This window comes from Grammomys surdaster, unplaced genomic scaffold, assembly GCF_004785775.1.
Source record: "Grammomys surdaster isolate TR1022 unplaced genomic scaffold, NIH_TR_1.0 255, whole genome shotgun sequence".
NCBI lineage: Eukaryota > Metazoa > Chordata > Mammalia > Rodentia > Muridae > Grammomys > Grammomys surdaster.
The window spans coordinates 2,884,547-2,904,723 of NW_021604696.1; the positions used below are offsets into that span (position 1 = coordinate 2,884,547).

At 35.5% G+C, this 20,177-nt stretch overlaps 1 protein-coding gene across 1 annotated transcript in view; it reads left to right on the forward strand.

Annotated features, from left to right (window-relative positions):
* Positions 1–20,177, forward strand: part of Khdrbs2 (KH RNA binding domain containing, signal transduction associated 2) — a 228,249-nt gene that overhangs the window by 45,166 nt on the left and 162,906 nt on the right. Inside the window, exon 3 of the mRNA XM_028775373.1 lies at positions 17,796–17,923. Coding sequence (XP_028631206.1) covers positions 17,796–17,923 — 128 coding nt within the window. The remainder of the gene's footprint in view (positions 1–17,795; positions 17,924–20,177) is intronic.

The following is a 20,177-nucleotide window of genomic DNA, read 5'->3' on the forward strand; positions in this document are numbered from 1 at the left end:
GGAAGGAAGGAAGGAAGGAAGGAAGGAAGGAAGGAAGGAAGGAAGGAAGAAACAAAGAAAGAAAGAAACAAAGAAAGGAGAGAGTAAGCAAAGAAAACATGTCTATCTCATAGAAGATAGAAGAGAGTAGGAAAAAGCAATATAAAATGGGTAAAATATACATACATAATATAGCCACGTGTAGATAGATCTTATGAAGTGGGGCTGTCTGAGGGAAATTGTTGAAATGTTACTATCTAAAATATTTCTTGTTAATGAATGAATAAACATTCAAGAATAGTAATGCACTCAAATCTTAAAGAAGAAGAAGGAGAGAGCATTGCCAGCATACTTCTGGAAAATAGAAACATATAGGGAAATGGTGGAGCTGAAAGTTTTATCTGTCTTATGTAAAGAATGCCAAAATTAATACTACAAGAATAGCCTTTAAAGTTCTTTACATTAAATATCTTTGGAAAAAAATATGGAGTGAAGAGCCGTGCATCCTAGTGCCATCTTGACCTTAAAGAGAGCGCTTTAAACCTTGCTGGTTCTGAATTTTAACTTAAACATTTTAAATGAGTTGGTTTCAACTGTGTCTGAGGATTTCTATTCCTGCACAAACATCATGATCAAGAAGCAAGTTGGGGAGGAAAGAATTTATTCAGCTTATATTTCCACATTGCTGTTCATCACCAAAGGAAGTCAGAACAGGAACTCAAGCATGTCTGGAAGCAGGACCTGATGCAGGCTCCATGGAGGAATGTTACTTATTGGCTTGCTTCCCCGGCCTTGCTCAGCTTGCTTTATTATAGAACCCAGGACTACCATCCTAGGGATGGCACCACCCACAATGGGCCCTCCCACCCCTCCCACCCTTGATTACAAGCTGAGTTATCTCATGAAGCTCATTCAACCCTAATGCATTGTACAGAATATATCATAGAGATGTTAACAAGGATTTAGTAGATTTTAGCAAAACAGAGGAATTTGTTTCCTATTTTCAGAACAGTACACATAATTTATTTGATATTGTGAAACTCAGATGATGTCATTGTAGTTTTATAGGTAGCTAGATCCCAAGTGTCCATGACTAGTCTGACCCCCAGCATACAGTGTAGCACACAGGAATGGCTGTGCTTGACCTTGCCCATGGTCTTTCTGAACTCCACTGATCCATTCAGATGCTACTTGGATATCTCTCAGTCATTAGTACCTTCATTTTATCTTATTTGTTGTTCACCCAGAGAGCACAGTGCCTAGTCCAGAACAACGATAATGGGAAATGGACAAGTAGATTGTTGAACCTTTCATAGTTCTCCAAACCACATGATCTGACTCAGAAACAGAGATTATGATCAATGAAATAAAACAGAAGACCCAAACATGAGTGCATATGATTACTGTCAACTGTAGGTGACAAAAATACCAAAAATTCCCCCCAAAGGAATACAGACTGTATGAAAAACATTACCTTCAATGAATGGTATTAGAGATAGATCTGTATCTTTCATCTTTCCCAAGGAAAGACATCACTCAGTGAGAAATCTAGAACAATTAAACTCGTAAACAAGATTAAGGTGAAGTTCACTCTAGATGACTGACTATAAGTATTTGATTGCCCCTGAGAAGAAACAAGGACAAGTCTGCTGTAGTTATTCAATGTCAAATGGTCATTTTTAAATACACATATGGAGAATGAAGTCAATACAGACTCACTGAGTTGTATCTATGTATGTATATATGTGTATGTATATATATGTGTGTGTGTGTGTGTGTGTGTATGTATACATATATATAATTAAATAGAAGTGATTATAAATTTGCAAGGTAGTAGGTGACATGGTAACAGTGAAGTTGGGAGATGGAAATGTTATAAAATAGGTATTCATGAATAAAATTCTGAGAGAAATAAAAATATAAAAACAACAACCAAGGAGATTAAGGTACAAGAGAGGACTTTCTGAATTAAGATTCATGAAGTAAACTCAATAAGTGATAAAAAGGATTTCTTAAAACTGAAAGACACCTGTACGGGAAAGGAAACATGTATGAAGATGAAGCCAACAGAGTGAGAGATAATCATTGCTGGGTATTACATCTTAATAAACAAATAGCCAAGAAAATGAATGACCCAATTAAAAATATACCAAACAGACATCTAAGCAGCACAGTTGGAAAACTGTAATTAAAACTACTTCGTGGTTTCATCTTACCAAGAGTTTCTAAAATAAATAAAATGTATGAGAGCAAATGCTGGCAAGGATGTGGTGAAAGGGGAAACCCCATACACTGTTGCTGTGATCAGCAAATGGTGCAGTCACCCAGGAAATTCAGCATGGAAAATCCTCAAACAGCTACAGGCAGATTGATCTAGTGTATGGCCCAGATATACTGATCCTTAGCATATGCCCATTTGCTCTATTCAAACATGTAGGAAATGAAAACAACCTAAATGTCCTTTAGCTGTGGAATGGGTTATTAGAATGTGGTTCACATACCAAATGAAATCATATCCAGCTGTAAAGAAAAATGAAATTTGCAAGTAAATGGAAAGAACTAGGAAATAGCATACTGAATAAGGCCATCCAGATCCAGAAAGCAAGTGCTCATTTTTTTTTTTTAATTTATGGATCCTAACTAAAATGTTTCTATTTAAGTATATATCCTAAAGTAAGATAGATGCTAAGTAAATAGAAAGGGACCAAGATGGGAGAGAAAAGGAACTCTAGAAAAATTAGTAGGGCATACATGCTACTGTGAAGAACATTCTGAAGAAGCATATGTACAGCAGATTGGAAATACACACACATAGGTAGAAGGGCAAAGCAGAGACATTTAACACTAAGGGTGTTTGTAAAAGCCATAATAAAACATTACTTTATTAACCTATTTAAAAATATGTATGTATGCACATATGTGTACATATATAGCTTAAATGGTCTTCTGCCTAGCAAGATTATAATGCTTCCTAAAAGACTCTCTATCAGAAACAACAATGTCATACATTAGAAGCCCCTTGGAGTCATTGGTTAGGGTGGCCCAAGAGTTTTCCCCCACCATAACATAGGCTATTGGCATTGTCTTTGATTGCTTTGCAGAACTTGAAGATGAGTCCTTATAGATGAAGGTATTATAATTTTGGCCACAGGACTTGGAGCAATTCAGCCAAAACTTATATGAAGACCTGTTCCCTGAGAATTAGCTTTCATGGTACCCAGAGGTGCTAGGAAGCTGCCAAAGAAGAAAAACTATCAATACTTCTATCCAACTATAAAGCCTATGAATCACAATGACCAAGAAGACAAGATATTTCCAAGGGTGGAATTGTGACAGTTTACCTTGGAGACAGCTGTCTAATTGGGTTTAAGTCATAATCAATAAACAAGATTTCATATCTGATATTATAAAACTAGTCAACTCTCAATGGCTGGAGATGTCATTGACCTAAGAGGAGAATCTCTTTCTGACATTTTTTAATCAATATAATACCTATTTTTTTAAAATATTTATGACCAAGAATAAGTGTAGTTCTCAGCTGTCATCACAGAAGCCTCTTGTTGAATCAAACAGAGACCATTATAGAAATTCAAACACAGGTCAAAATGCAGAAAACAACTGACTAGGAAGTGCCACACTTCTTGGTACACTTGCAAAAACACATCTATACCCCAGGCTCAGAAAGTGTCAAGGAAGAGGGAACAAAGAGATCTCAAGAGGAGCTGCACCAGGAGACCTCCTGCAAGCTTCTGTCTTCTAGATATGATTGGAAAGCTGAGTCTATGTAATCTCAACAATGCAGTTGATGGAATAAGATATGGCCAGTTGATGAAATATTATATGGATATGGCCATATAATAGCCATATCCATTGACATGCCTATGTGGTAGAAATTGCACAAAACCCTATCGCTAGCACTAGCTGGAGAGCTATAGAAAACTAATGGCTGCTTAAAGGAGAGGCAGTGTTCTTCAAGGATGAGCTCTCTGATAGGTTTACAGTGGTCAGCTGTTAAAGCAAATGCACACAAGACTAAATGGACTCAATAAGATGTGTGCATGTGTATTGTGTGTATAAGTATATGTGTTTATGTGTGTGTATATATACATATACATATATGCATACGCATACACATATACATATATATGGCAGTAATACTAAAAGAGTAAGAAGTTATTAGCTTGGGACAAAGTTGGGAGAGACACGGGAAGAACTACAGAAAGAGAGAGAGTGTGGAAACAATGTAAATAAACAACTCTTGTGTGAAATTCTTAACGCAACATAAATATTTTTAATCCACTTGTTCCCTCCTCCTCCTTAATATCTGTCCTACAACCCAAGCTCTTGGGTTCTCTAAGATCTCTTTATTAAAACTATGATAGATAGATAGATAGATAGATAGATAGATAGATAGATAGATGAAAACTATTATAGATAGATGATAGATAGATGATAGTTAGTTAGATAGATAGATAGATAGATAGATAGATAGATAGATAGATGGATGGATAATAGAGAAATAGAGAGGTAGAAATATAGATTATACTCTTTAGAATAAAAGGAAGTGTCTTACAAGTATTACCACCTTTATCACTCTTTATTACTGCTAAAAATTTGATAGTACCTCAGGATGGGGCTGACTCTCTCAGGAAAGAATTAAAGAAATTGAGACCATGAAAAACAATTCTTGGAAGGGCAGTGTGTAGCAATGACAGACATCAAGATCTCTCCTCAGGTTCCTTGAAGAGGTCATGAGTCCATATAGCCCTGTACGGTGTCTTCAGTCTCATGGGTACCTGTTTTTACATCACTGCAAATCCTCCATATTTTATCTTTACCCTGATAAACCTTACAGAATTCTTGATTTCTACATTCCCCTCACTTTGGTGTGAAAATCCAAGGGTATTTCTGCTCATCGATGATGATGACACACACAGCCTTTGGCAACTTGAACCTTGATTTCTTATAGCATTCTTAACCAATTTTTTATTAAACAGGAAAAGCTTTTAAAGATTACATTTCAACAAGAGTGTGCATTCTATGTGGAGCAGCAAAATGTACAGCAAAGAGAGATTGTATCCCCTCAGCTAGGCAGCTGTCACTATATATGTTCCAGTGTAACCTGGGAAAGAGAGAGTACAAGGCATGTCCTATAAAACAGTATATAGCAATGACAATGGCAAGGGACAATGCAGTGTCTCCTTTTTGTCAGACTAAAGAACTGACTGTTCTGCAGTGCTCTGTCATACCCATGAAACTATATTTTTAATACCAAATAAGTGAATGGATAAAAACTCTTAAAATAACTTCAGTGAATACTGTTTGCATTTTTACTTTAAATTTCAGGTAGCTTTGTGATTCTATGTCGTGTGTGTGTGTGTGTGTGTGTGTGTGTGTGTGTGTGTGTAAAAGAGAATGTGTTTGTGATACATGTGTGTGTTGCTGTAGGTGTCTGTATAGTTTCTCAAGCCAAGTTTTATAAGGACATAAATTATGAACATAAATTCTGATCCTTAGCTCTTAATAGCACTTTTCCAAAGAACTTAAAAGTTCTGTTCAAGTTTTTGCATCCTTCTTTCTCTGTTAGTAAACCATTATAAAATGCCAATCTATTGTAAAAAGTCAGATTAACTGAAAATTCCACTAAATGACATTCATATACACATAGATATGTAATTGCACACTCTAAATTTATGTTATTAAATTGTCATTAAATTATACCATATAAGGAGCCAGGTGTTATTTACTTAAATTTATTTTCTGCAAGAATGCATATCAATGGTTAGTTAAGAAAAATGTTTTTTTTTATTTTTGTTTTTTTTTGGTTTTTGTTTGTTTGTTTTGTTTTAATTTTTATTGCTTATTTTGTTTATTTACATCTTAACTGTTATCCCCCTTCCTTGTTTGGAAAAGTGCTTTTACATTTCTATTATATTTTAATATATTTTGCCACTACAAACACTATAAAATATTTTACTGAGTATGTATATCTTGATTGAATTAGTCCTTAACTCATGTTATTTAGTAAAATAACAGGAAAAGTTTGTTCTAACTAATAAAAGATGCTGTTTTCTTACAGCAAGAAACATTAGCATATTATTTTTACCTAGGTGAATATGAAGATGCTGTGACAGTTCTGCATTATTTTTGAGTTCAGAATGTGTTAGGAAGTTTGAGATTGAAAAGAAATAAAACTTTCCCACAGCTTTGAGCCTTCTCCAGACAGCTCACAAATTAACTTTCTTTACAGGATGCAATGAACCCATAATCATGTGCCAGTATATTCAAAGAGCCAAAAACTAGCACAGTATGTGGACTAGAAATTAATTTTTGCCCATTTTCCATACGAATGGCCAGTTATGAGAACCTGGCCCTTTAAGTGTTCATTTATTTAGTGTGGTGCTACGGATGAACTCAGAGCTCCATACATGCTCATCCGGTGTTCTAGAACTGACCTGTATCTCTTGCCACCATACTTAATTTTAAATTTTTATGGTTTTACTAAGTTGTCTAAATTGTTGTGAACAGGCTTTGTAGCTTTGAAATCACACACACACACACACACACACACACACACACACACACACACACCCTGTATTGATTTCCCCGTGTTGCTGGCTTTACAGGTTTAGAACGCCCCAGGCCAGGCCTGTTCCTGTCCTTATGTTCCTGTTTGTATCATTGCCTTTATAAATAAATAAGGCAAGTCATTTGATGCTAGACTGGAGAAAATATTTTAGTCTTTTGTGCTGCTGTAGGAAATCTATAAAGAGTTAGCTCTCTATTTCTGATCCAATCCCTCTAGTAATAATGAGGGTCGAAAAGCTAGTCTCTCAAGCCCTCTTCTATAGGTTCTACCAAGAGAGAAACCCTCCCATTACATAATCTGCTGTTAAAGGCCTCTCTTAATGATATCATTGTCAGTATTAAATTGAAACAATAGGTTTTATGGGGAATGTGATGATTTATGTCAAAGTTTGATTCTTTAGAGATAGAATCAAAACCAATGAGAATTGTAGATTTATGTGTAAGGAATTTTCTAAATTAAGTTCATTGAGTTGCAAAGACTCTCGGATCACTATCCACAACTGAAGAACAAAGCTAGCTGCAAACTAAAATTCTTCACTTTGCTTTCTGACTTGGGTATGATGTGACCAGCCACGCTGCTACCTCCAAGATCCCCCTGCCGTTAGAGACAGTAGTTCAAGCTATAAGGGAAATAAACTGTTCTTTTCTTAAACCATTTCGTCAGATGTTTTATCAAATGATCAGAAATATAGCTGCTACAGAGAGGACACGTGTATATCACAGTAGGGAGAAAGCAGAAGATGCAGTTTTGTTCATAGATGAGGAACCTACATAAATGCACAGGTTGGAATGCTCAAGTTCATCAAACAATTTGGCATGATTTATATCTGTTTGTAATAAGCATGAAATAAACTCTTCTTTACTAATAAATACTTGTTTTAAGAACAGGGTGGTTAGCTTTGATTGGGTATTTACCTCTGTATGTTTTTTTTTTGATTTCTCAATAAGCTCTGAATGAACAAGGGGGTTATTAGCAACTCAAAAATCCTCAAATGTTGGAAATGATTTTGTGGGTACACATATTGTTCCAAAGTTGAATAAATGGTACTAGTTACTGTTACAAAATGAAACAGAAGGCAAGTCATGAAGGATAAAGAAAATGATGTGTAGCTTTAATTTTAGTCTAAAACATAGATGTTAAAAGCAGCTATGATAATTAGTATGTGGATATTAATATATTAAAATTTTATAACTGTCCATAAAATTATAAAATTTGGTAGTTATTTTTCTTATAAGTGCTGAAATTAAAATAAAAACCTCTTCAACCTCCCCATTCAGGAGGAACATTTATCATATTCTTTGCTAATTTGGGATGCTTTAAACAAATGCTGTAGACTTTATGCATAAACAATCTTATTTTTCTTGATCTCACATCTGGAAGTCAAACATTCCTTGTCAGCAAAATTGGAGTCTTTCTGGGTTTCTTTTCTCACTTTATTCCCTCAGACTTTTCTTATTATGTGCAAGAAAAAGAGATGCTTGTCCCTGCTTACTAATAAAAGTAGTAATACCATAGGTAGCCCATCATACGAAGAATCTCCTAAAGTTTCTACCTCAAAATACAGTTATATTTATGGATTCTCAACATAGTTTCTTGGGAAGGTATTGACCATCTTTCTTTTAACATTTATGTTTGTTTTGAAAGTTACTTTGGACTTCTGAAAAATGCAAATTGTAAATGAGTATTGTAATATGGTATATAAGAAGTTTACAGAACACTAAATGCCTCTGGTGCTTAGAAACCGCCCTTGTACATTGATTTCATAGTCAAGGGCAGTCAAAATAACACCATCCTGGAATATATTGAAAATAAATGTCCTAGATATATAAAACATGTAAAACATTTTCTATTTTACATATATGAATATATAAAACATTTTTTTAGCTTTACTTCCATAGAACTATACTAACCACATAAAACACATCATTACCAATGGCTGTTGGAAAATTGTCTATTTTTTGGACCCAACAGTACACAAACACACACAGACCCGGTGTGTGCTGCTTTAATACAATGATGATGTTGAGTTCCTGTTTCTAACTCTTTATAAGCACTTCTTCACATTCTATTTCTGATGATGATGACACCATACAGGAGCAGACTGCCCTACAATTTCCCTCTAACTAGAATAATGCTCCTTCACACACCCTGGTACTTTGTCAGCTATCATCAGAGGAATAATATATTCTTGTCTCATACTTGCATTTTTGTGTCATTGTTCAAATATATTTTCTAATATGCTTTATTATTTACATTTATATTATATTACCCAAGAGTTCCCAATAGGTCTTTTAAAACTAAGGGTATCAACGAAAAAATAGAAAAAAAATTATATACTCCAAAAATCATCCCAAAATAACACAAAATTTAATTTTTAGCCATACATATGCTACCAACCATAAATCATCCTGGCATCTGTTATTTCTTTCATACAAAAATACAGTGCTGCAAGACGTACATGTTCTAATGTGAGCTCCTCAAGTCCATGTCTCTTGTGCTAGCAATCACAGTTTTGTTTCTCTTGTTAGACATTTTCTGACATCATACAATATCTTTTGATTATGAAAACATATTCTCTGTTCACTTTCTATTGACTCCAGTCTGTCTGTGCAGATAATGTTTTTGCTAGTTTGGTCGGTACCTGTGTTCTTCATTTTCTTTCTAATTATATGAGACGATATACCTAAAGAGGTGAACTTTCTACATCCACAGAAATGTACCAGTATGTCAGAACAAGAATGAATTAAAAACTGAATAGTGGTAAGAAATGTGAAGCATTTAAAATACTTTCTCCTACTTGTGAGTTGCTTTGTGTTCCTCATTTAACCCCCGATGTTGCATATGTGGGTGTGAATTCTTTATCCTTTATCAAGGTGCAATCTGGTAAGATGCCTTGGGTTTACTTGTGATGCACTTTAGACTGCTTGGATGTCAACAGTTTCTATGAAGGAGGCTTTATTAGGGTCTTATCTAGGATAATTAGCTAAGAGATATCTATCTAGCTCCAGACTTACACATGAATGAGCATCCATGTAGTTCTTTCTAATTGTCTTTTATTTAGTATCAAGCACTAAGTTCTACAGCCTGTCTTTCTATGGCTTATTCTCTTCATTTTACTTATGGTGACCATTCCCTTGTCTACATGTACCAGCTTTCCCATTTCTCATGGATGACATCATAGTTGTTTAAAAGTTCTGATGCTCATGAATAAAGGCACTTTCAAATCACCTTGTGTAGGTTAATGTGTGATTGAAAGTCATTGATTCACTTCCATGAGGGCAGGTGGGGAAGGCTTAATTGCTCTACTTAAGGGTAGAATATGATCATTTCTGAAAAAGCCTTCAAACTGTAATAATACAATATGGTTGTGCTGTTTCAAATTACCACCAGGAACAAGCATTTTCATGTTCTCCATGGTCTGATATTAAAATAGTATAGATTCTCGAAATGTTAGTTAGGCACATGACTGCTTTAATTTGAAGCTCTTGGGTAGTATATATTGTCAAACATCTTCTTAGACGCTTATTTCCCATTTACATCTTTTTGTCTAAACACTGTATCCAACCTTCTACATATTTCCTGACTGCTTACTTTTTTCTCCTTGACTTTTAATAGTTCTTTGGGTCTTGAAGAAAACAGTACTATATCAGACATGCTTTCTCAAAGTATATCAAGCCTGTGCCATTTTTTCTCACTCTCTTGAAATCATGATGGGATCTTTCATTTAGCCTGCAATGATTTTCAAACTGCTTGAAATAATCAAATCACTGCTTACATTAATAATTACCATGCACGTAAACTCCTGTGTGGTGCTTAGGCAGAACTGATGATTCATTTAAAATATTCTTTTATGAATAAAAGATATTATATCCATATTCTAAATAGGGAAAATGTATATTAGAACATATTAAAAGTTTCCTAAATTTCTAAAAACTAACTACTCTAAAAATGATTTAGAATGATAATGAGTAATTTTGAGAGGGATAGTTCTCTCCCTTCAGAGGCCCAAATATCAACTATTGAAATATCAGTTACTTAAAGACTACAAGGAATAGTATGCAGCTAAGTTGATAAAGTCTTGCCTGGCATGTACAGTTCCCCAGTATATCATAAACCAGGCATGGTGGCACACCTTTAAGCTCAGCACTAGGAAGGTAGAGGAGGAAAGATCAGAAATACTTTCTCTTCATAGTCTAGATGGAGAATTTTAAGTAAGGCTGTGACATACAATCCCTGGTATAGACATATTATTTAGAAGGCAGTTTGCCAACGTGACCATTTAGCAAAACAGTGCATGTAGCTTACACCATCCAGGAACCGCCACCTCACAAACAGGTTTTTACCATGTTTGCAGTATCAGACATCAATTCTGTCCTATGAAGCAGGCTTCAAATATACTCATAGTTGTTGGTTAATCAACATTTTATAAATATCTGTGAACTTTGAAACTGAAGAATATGAAACTGAAGTGTAAGCTTCAAAACATCAAAGGTACAGACATTAAGGAAAATTCGGTTTAGAATTTCACATTTTATACAAAGAGACCCGAGGTTGTAGGATTATTGACACCAGCCAATCATATCAACCATGTTTATGAATTGATATTTTACACATTTTTCTTAAATTATGCTTTCCATCATGATTTTTCATTGCAAAGGCTTTGAGGATCATTGGACTGTTATTATAAAAAGTCTTCTAAAAGAGTTAGCTTTATAAGGATAAATTAGCATATGTTAAAAGATTAAATTAAAGTCTATTATTATTGAAAATTCAACATAGTTCCCATGTCATGTGCTTGACAGCTTGCCAAAAAAATAAATAATGTTGTCATTTATTATATAAAAGTTCATATAATGTGTATTTTTCATAATCACGCTCTCCTCTCAGATTTTCTCACAACTCCTTACCCATCCAATTCTGTCTTGTGCTCTCTCTCTCTCTCTCTCTCTCTCTCTCTCTCTCTTTCTTTCCCTATCAAATTCCAATATCCTTACAATAATTTTTTCTAATTATAATGACTATCATTGTACATTTCAGAACTAACACCACTCTAATGGTATTTGTCATGATAGTCAAAATGGCTCCTAATCCATATTGGAAGGAGGTTCAGGGTTTAAGAGTTAGGAATCATCTAAAGTGTCATGTCAAATACCATTAGAGTGGTGTTACTTCTAAATTTTACAATGATAGTCATTATAAATCAAATAAAGTTTAAAGACACCATTAGGGTATTTGTCATGATTCGAACATCTCTCTGGATGTTTTTACTTTGCATAGTGAAATTATGAATTTAAAGAAAGCTGTTTTGTTGAGCTTTGATGCTACAGATAATACTGATAAAATTATCCATGACTTGAGGTCAGTATTTCCATTTTGGTCGAACTTCAGGAACAACAAATATAGCTTGATCAGGCTAGCCCCTTTTGTACTGGGAATACTTTTATTCCTTCCCATGTGTTAAAACTTGTCTCTAACTACATCAACAGGTTGGCAGCCAAAGTACATGACTTAAAACTGAAAATGGACCCCCAGACAAAACTATTAATTTAAAAGGCTGGCAAGCCAAGGACTGGTAAGATTCTGCACAGAGCCTTACCAACTTAAGACAGAAGTGCATTGCTTTTGATATTGCATATTCCATGACGATTAAGGAAGACAGTCTTGTCAGAACAACCTAAGACAGGTTCAGTCTGGTTTATGCAAAAACAAAAAACAAAAAACAAAACAAAACAAAACAAAAAACTAGGGGAGAGATGGAGAGAGGTTTTGGGGATACCTGGCAGGAATCTGACATTGGCCAAGGACAAGGAAATGGACTTCAGGTAGGAATCTGAGATTACACTAGAACACAGAAGTAACTTCAGGCAGAAATCTAAATCTTATGCTAGAACAAAGAAATAATTACAGGCAGAAATCTAAAACTTAAGCTAGAAATAAGAAATAGGCTTCAGGCATGAAAATGATTTTTGGCTAGGACAGGGAAGTTAGCGCAGATATTTTGGTCATTCTGATAAGCCCTTAGAAATACTGGACACTAGAGTTATCATGGGACTCTGTTTATTGCTTGCCTGTTCTTTGACTATCTGGGTTTATTGTCTTGCTTGTTCCTTGACTATGTGCATCTATTGTATTGCTAGTCCCTTAATCTAGAACTGACCTTAATACTTGCATGTAATTAAAATGGTATAAAAGCAAAAGAGGAGGAGGAGGGATGGGATAGGGGATTAATGGGTGGGGGGGAAGCAATGGGGGAAGGGGATAACTTCTGAAATGTAAGTAAATAAAATATCAAATAAAAAAAGAATAAAAGGAAAAAGGAGGAGGGGGATAAAATAGGAGGTTCTAGGGAAGTGAAATGGGGAAAGAGGAATGACATCTGAAAAGCAAATAAATAAAATATACAATAAAAAATTTCAATATCTCCTTAGCTAGAGGTGGGTCTGTATGCCTAATTCCCTTCCTTAATGCTGGAATATTTTATGAATATGCCAAGAACATTTAATAAACAAGCTTATAGTGACTTCACTTTGATAGACAGAACTCGATATTTGTAGCAGCTCAAATTTGACATCTATAGTAAATGAATATTTTTCTAGTATCCTAAATCTATCTTGAGGTTGTGCCTGATTTTCTAGAATAGCAGAAGTTAAAAATCTTGCAACAAATATTTTTCTTTGTTATTTGTTTCACGTGTCTTTACAGGCAGAATGCATGTCAAGTAGCTAGTGTTTTATAAAGAAAATAAAAAACAAAGAAAGAAAGTCAGCCATTCTAATAACCTTACATAATATATGCATTCAATCTGTTTTGTTCTTGTCACAATTGATAATGATTTTTGAATAGTTTATAATAAGATTTTAATAGCAGGAAAAAACGTAAAAGACATTTGAAATCAGAAGCTTTCATCAATAACAATTTAAGTCTCAAATCAAAGACATACTGAATTTCTGATACTCAGTTTTCTTTGATGAATACCAGTATCGAGGTTTTATATGAACTTTACACCAAGTCATACATTGAGCAGATTCCTAACAAATTTTAATTTACTCTTGTTTGACTCTATTTTGCAAATAGATTTCCTGATTTCTACTGACTAAAGCTTGTTCTGTGGTGTCTCAGTAAAGCTGCTTAACTCTTTATTACACAATGTCTACTGAAGTTTTGGGCTTCTTGGGGTATTTTGTTTGCTTGTTTGTTTTTTATTTTACATTTCCCATCCATTCCAGCTCAGTTATAAGTATGATATGGGCTCAGAGCCCACAATTTTCTTTTATTTAGTTTTCCCTTTGGTAAGCCAGGGTGGTCTTTAACTCATGATCCTATGTCTTTCTTTCCTGGTTCTAGAATTTCAGGTATGTGCTGCCACATTCATTTTCACATTCTTGTTCATTACTCCAGTTTCTAGATGTTGATATTTCTTCAGTCCTCTTTCTAAACTCCCAAAGGACTGCAAGCTACATTTCAATATTTTACATTTATGTATTTATTCTCTCTCTCTCTCTCTCTCTCTCTCTCTCTCTCTCTCTCTCTCTCTCTCTCTCTCTCCCCCCTCTGTACATGTATGCTAGTACCATGACAACCATAGGGAGGGAGAGGACATCCTGCAGGAGAAGGTTCTCTCCTTTCACTATGTAGATTTCCAGGATAACTCAGAATGTCTGCCTTGGCATTAAGTGCCTTTATTCAGTGAGGCATCTCACCAGCTCTTTCCACAGTTTTAAATGTGTGGCACTAGGGCCTGTGGAGTCTTAATGGAGAGGATTTGGCAGTAAAACGGTCCCTGACTAAACCCCCAGGTTGCCTATTAACACCTGCCATTACCTGCCTTCTAAATGTAAGTTAAATAATCTTCCCAATTTGTATTTTGGCAAAATGCCACCACAGCAGATGGAAAAGACTGTATGTAACTGGGAAATTATGCATATACATTTAATGTGCGGGCTATGCTCATCAGTCCTTTCTAGGAACATCCGAACATCCTTCTGCTCGCTGCTTTTTTTATACTGTTTACACCATATGCCAGCACAGTGGGAGGGCCTTATCTGAGAGGCAAAAGGGAACACATACATTTCATGGAAATTGTTTCATAAAGTTATCTTCTTCAAGGGAAGGAACAGGTGAAATTTATTGTGAGTGTACATGTCATTATTTCATAATTTAAAAGAGGCAAAACATTTTAGAAATTATAGGAAAAGTGAAAGTGTGTTGTGCAACCTTAAACTGTTAGGTGTCATATATTTTTTCACACATCTCACCACATAAAATGCAACCAGTGTATCATTGTCATAGGTCTTCTGTCCAAACCAAATTGTTCTATTCTCTGTCGTCAACAGTTCTCATGTTTGCCAACCTCCATGACTGTCTCCTACTTTCCTATTAAGTCATGCTTTAAATAAATTACATTGCTTTACTTTACATTCAAACTGCTGCATTTTTAGTTGTCAGTAATGAGGCTAATATTCTAACTATCTATCACTGGTTTTGAATGAGGATAATGGCATTTACACTAATGGTCACAGTATAGGGTATGTTGAATGGAATAGCCTCCAACAGCTTTAATACAAATGAGTCTGCCAAACCTCTCATCTCTGTGATCTTAGAAACCTGATGTTTTCAGAATTCTGTATTTCCACTTGAGTCCTTGAAGAAGTGAATTCAAAAGGCAAGTAAACATGGAGGGATCTTATCAAAGAAAATGCTCTTGTGACAATATCAAAATGATTGTGAGAAATAAGGACTCTTAATTATCTGAAACCAAGGAAATGGAAGTGTGAATTTCTGGAGTTCTCTGACATAATGAAGTTAAGAGCAATACTTCATTTCAGCAGTACCATAAGGGAGTCTTTATAACACAGGAATCCAGAGTCTGCTGGAAGGACCTATTTTAACATCAGGAGATGAGAGAGGCTCTTCGGAACATGGCCTGGGGGATGTAGTACATCACAACTGCAGTAGCAACTGCAGTTCTTGGTCAGTTACACTTGTAATTACTACACTATATTCTCTTGGTCACCATAAACCTAGAAAGTGACTAATCTCTTAAAGGGAACATTTCCTGTTAGGTCCATAAGGAACTCCAGTGTACATTGCCAATAGTGGTTTTACTTCCATTAAGAGTTATTCTTTGCTGTGAAATATTCATCTAACCAACCTGACTGTTGTTTCCCTGATAGTAGATTTCTCCAGAGCAGCAGAATAACAATGTGACTGAACAAGTAAATGTACACAAAGAACAAAGAGATTCAATAAGTGGCTCAAACTTTTATGGTCCCCAGGTACTGTATTCAGAGGTATTGAATTCCATCTAACACTACATATGGTCCAAGAAAGAAATGGTAACATGTCAGACCAAGAACTCTCCAGCAAAGAAGTGGATAGTGACTATTTAAGCATGACTCTGAAGCACAAGTTGTACATCCTATGCTGACAAATCACCTGTGTTGTTGACACCTTTAGATCAAACCGACACAAGATTCTTCATGGCATTAAAGTACCAGTTTATTGTCTTTCATCCTGGAAAAATAGATTTCAGAGGTTTGCTGCTGAGGTTTCTGATCTCTACCAGTTTGACCAAGAGAGAACTCTGAAGGGCCTCTAGATATCTCAGAAAGGATTGCAGAAGGAGCAGAGTGACTAGAATTTCTCCACATCTTCTTCTTTCCAGAAAACTGAGCTGGACTTTCCCTCCTTGTGACATAAGAGTCTCCAATGGCAAAAGGCTCAAATTCCATTACACAAGCACTTCCTTCTCACTTTCCTTACACTTGTAATTAGCTGAAAAGTTTCATACAACCAAGGCCAGGTCAAGGTTACTAAAACTTTCAAAGGCATGGATTCTGGCATTCCCAAACAAACTTGGGGCTGATTTATCATAACTCTCTGCTATATAACAATGCCAATCTATATTTTCTTAACTCAAAAGTACTTTGGATAAATACAGATTTACAACACAGAGAAGGCCTCAGATACATAATTACAATCAACAGTTTTACATGGGAAGATTATGGGATTCATGTTCCGTTGTGATGACCAGCTGTTTGGATGTAGTACTAGGAGCATTGTTCTGAATTCATGATTCTAGTAACGTAATAGACATGCTTTTATCTTTTTCTTCACTTTAGTTGGCACTTGAACATAAAGATTGGCGGGGGGGTAGAAATTGAATAACATACAACTTTTTAGAAGCTGTAGTTTACACTTTATAATTCTTCTGTCAGCAGCAATAAACCCACCATCACTATAATTAGGTGCTGAAGAGGATACACATTAAAGAAAGATGTTAAAAATAAGAAAATAAATGCTTCAGCAGGATTAGTCCTTTCAGAGGCAATCAAGATGGTTTCTACAGCATGAGATAAAGCTGTGCATCAAGAATTCCCCAAACCTTTCCCAGCAGAGATGTGTGGCTGACTGTCTTTCTTCATTGCTCCTCAGTCACTACATACACGCCTTTTATACTGAGCTAAATAACCTCTGTCTACTGATATCCTGGACCTTTATCTCAAGACTGGGCTCCATATGTAATCTCTGTTGGCTCAACCTCTACGAAAATTTTAAGGTGTAGGGTCCAGACTCTCCTTGTTTGTGTGTGTGTGTGTGTGTTTGTGTTGGTGTGTGTGTCAGTGTGTACATCTCTATGTGTGTATATTTATGTGTCTGTATGTATGTGTTTGTGTGTGTGTATATGGCTATGTGTGTATATTTGTGTATCTGTATTTGTGTGTTTGTGTGTGTATGGATATTAAATGAGGAAATGATTAAAGATAAAGACAAGTGCTTCACCCAAGTCCCTGATTGTGACTGTGAAACTTTCATTACTTTGTGACTCTCTTTAGCATCATTTCAGGAGGTTGTTCATTAAGACCAAAGGGACAGACAAAGCTGTGTTGTCTTCTTACACATTAGCCCAGATTGACCTTGAATTCCAGATGTTCTCCAGCAGTCCCTGGACTCCTGGTAGCATCCTTTTCCACCTCAGACTCCTCAGCACTTGGATCAGAGCTTTGAGGGAAGGAATGGAACTAGACTCAGCGCTGTTTTCATGGTTTATTTTCTTCTGTTTTGAAATGCCTGTGACAGATTTTGGGGTCTTTCACATGTTAGGCAAATGTTCTATCACTGAGTGGTATCCTCAACATTTTTATTATTGTTTGTGGTGTCCTTGTTTTTCAGCTCTAAGAACTCAATTTCTGATAGTGTCTCTTGTCATTGTGTTTTTATCTTATAGGACTACAATGATGAAATTCGTCAAGAACAACTTCGGGAGTTGTCTTACTTGAATGGCTCAGAAGAGTCTGGCCGAGGCCGAAGTATTCGAGGCAGAGGGATCAGATTAACTCCCACAGCTCCATCAAGGTACATGAGTCTCACTCTTAGTGTGTTAACATCAAATGATGAAAGCAGATGTTGACGGCAGGCCTCTGCTGTTCTTCTCTCTCAGGATTCCAAATAGAGCTAAACAGTCTCACCAACACTCACACCGCAAGCCAGTAAGACAGGGTGGTTATGCAGTGTATAAGGCTCATCTACACTCATGGGATGATTTCACACATTAACTCATTGCATTTCTCTTTAAACTTGAGATAACTACTTTTACAAGTAAGGAATTAAGGAACAAAAGTTTGGTGGGCCATGTGTGGTAGTCTAGGACCTTAATCCCAAAATTCAAGAAGTGAGAAAAATGGAGTTCAGTGATAGCCAGGTCTACATGATGAGTTGCAGGCTAGCCATGGAACTAGTTTCAAAAACAAAACAATGAAAGTTGGGTAGAATATTAAAACATTACCTAAAATAATAGATATATTCTGACTCCAGAATTCATTATTTGTGCATTTAACAATTATCCTTAAAAACTAAAGCAGGAACTAGAGTCTCTATTCCTCTCTTCTGTCCCTAGAATTAGTGGCAGGATGTTATATAGTCCTTTGCTTATTTTTAAAACCAAGAAAGTCTTTGCACAATGAAAATGTACATATTTAATTCACGATGTACACAGTTCTTGAATGCATATAAACTTGTCAAGTTGAACCGAATCACATTCTTTCTGTTTTGTAGGTCTTTGGCTTTTTGGAGTTTTTAACAGAAAACATCAATTTTCATAAAGGCAAAGATGGATACACATTCTAATACCAAAGCCAGAAACAAAACAGAAGAAAGAGAACTCAGACTAAAATCCCTGAACATTAATTTCATAGGCAGAATAGAAACATCAGTAAGCAAAGTATAGTGGGAAGTCTGAGAGCACAGGATTAAGTGCCTTTCAAGGATGCTCTAGTTATCACTTCGTCTTGGGTTTTCTTTTTGTCATGCTCCTGCCACATGCCCAATAGCTTTGGTCTATCTTGGTACTGGCCACCTATTTAGTTCATCTTGCTTCCCCCGTCTATTTGCTCCATCTCCCTGACCCCACCTATTTTGGGAGCCCCTACACTCTGTCTAGACTTCTGTGAAATGCCTGAACATTGTAAGCTCACAATACTGCCGTGGAACTTACAAAACTGGGAGCCAAAATAATCCTTTTTCTGTTTAAAAGTTACATCATACACACACACACACACACACACACACACACACACACACACACACATCTCACAGACTCATACACAGACTGCATAACTCATTTACTTTCTTCACTATATAACTGACTCATATATTTTCAAAGGACATAACCTAAAATAATATCTCATCTGTCACATAGAATTCATTTTAGGGTTTGCTAAGGTATTCTGCAACTTCAATTAATGCCTCAAACATTTCAATCCTTATGAATATGCCACTGGTTTTACTTTTAATATTTTAAAACCTTGTTCATTTATCAGAAAAATCTTATGTTTCCAAATGGAATACTAAGCAGCTAACAATGTATAGATTATTGTGAAAATTCTGGGGGAATTAATTTTAACAGGGAAAATACCAGAGAAATTTCTAGAGCTTCATTTCATGTTTCATTTCAAAAATAAAATTATATCGTGGTAATAGTTTTCAGGGTCATTTGTTCATTGATATGCACTTTCCTGACAGATGCAACACATTTTATGAGGCCAGTCTTTTATGAAACTTTTGCATTTCTAGCCTGGTGTTGTTAGATTCTGAAGCAGCATTCTTGCAAGTCGTCTTAACTAGGTTAATTACTTCTGTTTTTCAGAAAGATAACTTTTAACAGTTATAGCAGCTTAGCAGGAATACCTTAACCACATGTTTGGTACACCAAACGAAGCCACACATGTCTTCTGTATTCTTTGAGACTTTAATTCTGTAAAAGAATTAATGTATCTTATGAAATCTTAAAAGCATATAATAGTAGATTTTGCCCTCTTATAATCATATGGAATTGACTGTTTGATAGGACCTTAGGGGAGACATGTTTCTTTTGGCTCAGATTCTTTGCCAAATTTGAGTAGACTTTACCTTTGGTAAATATTTATTCTAAAGTTCTTAATTAAATACTGTATCAATATCATCACTAAGAGCAGATTTTGAAGAATAATGTGGACAACATTAAGAACTAACATACAGAACTAATGGAGTATTAAAAGAGAGGTGTGGCCATATCTCATTTTCAGAAAAGATCTCACACTTTGCTATGAAGATAAGAAATAGAGCCATTGAT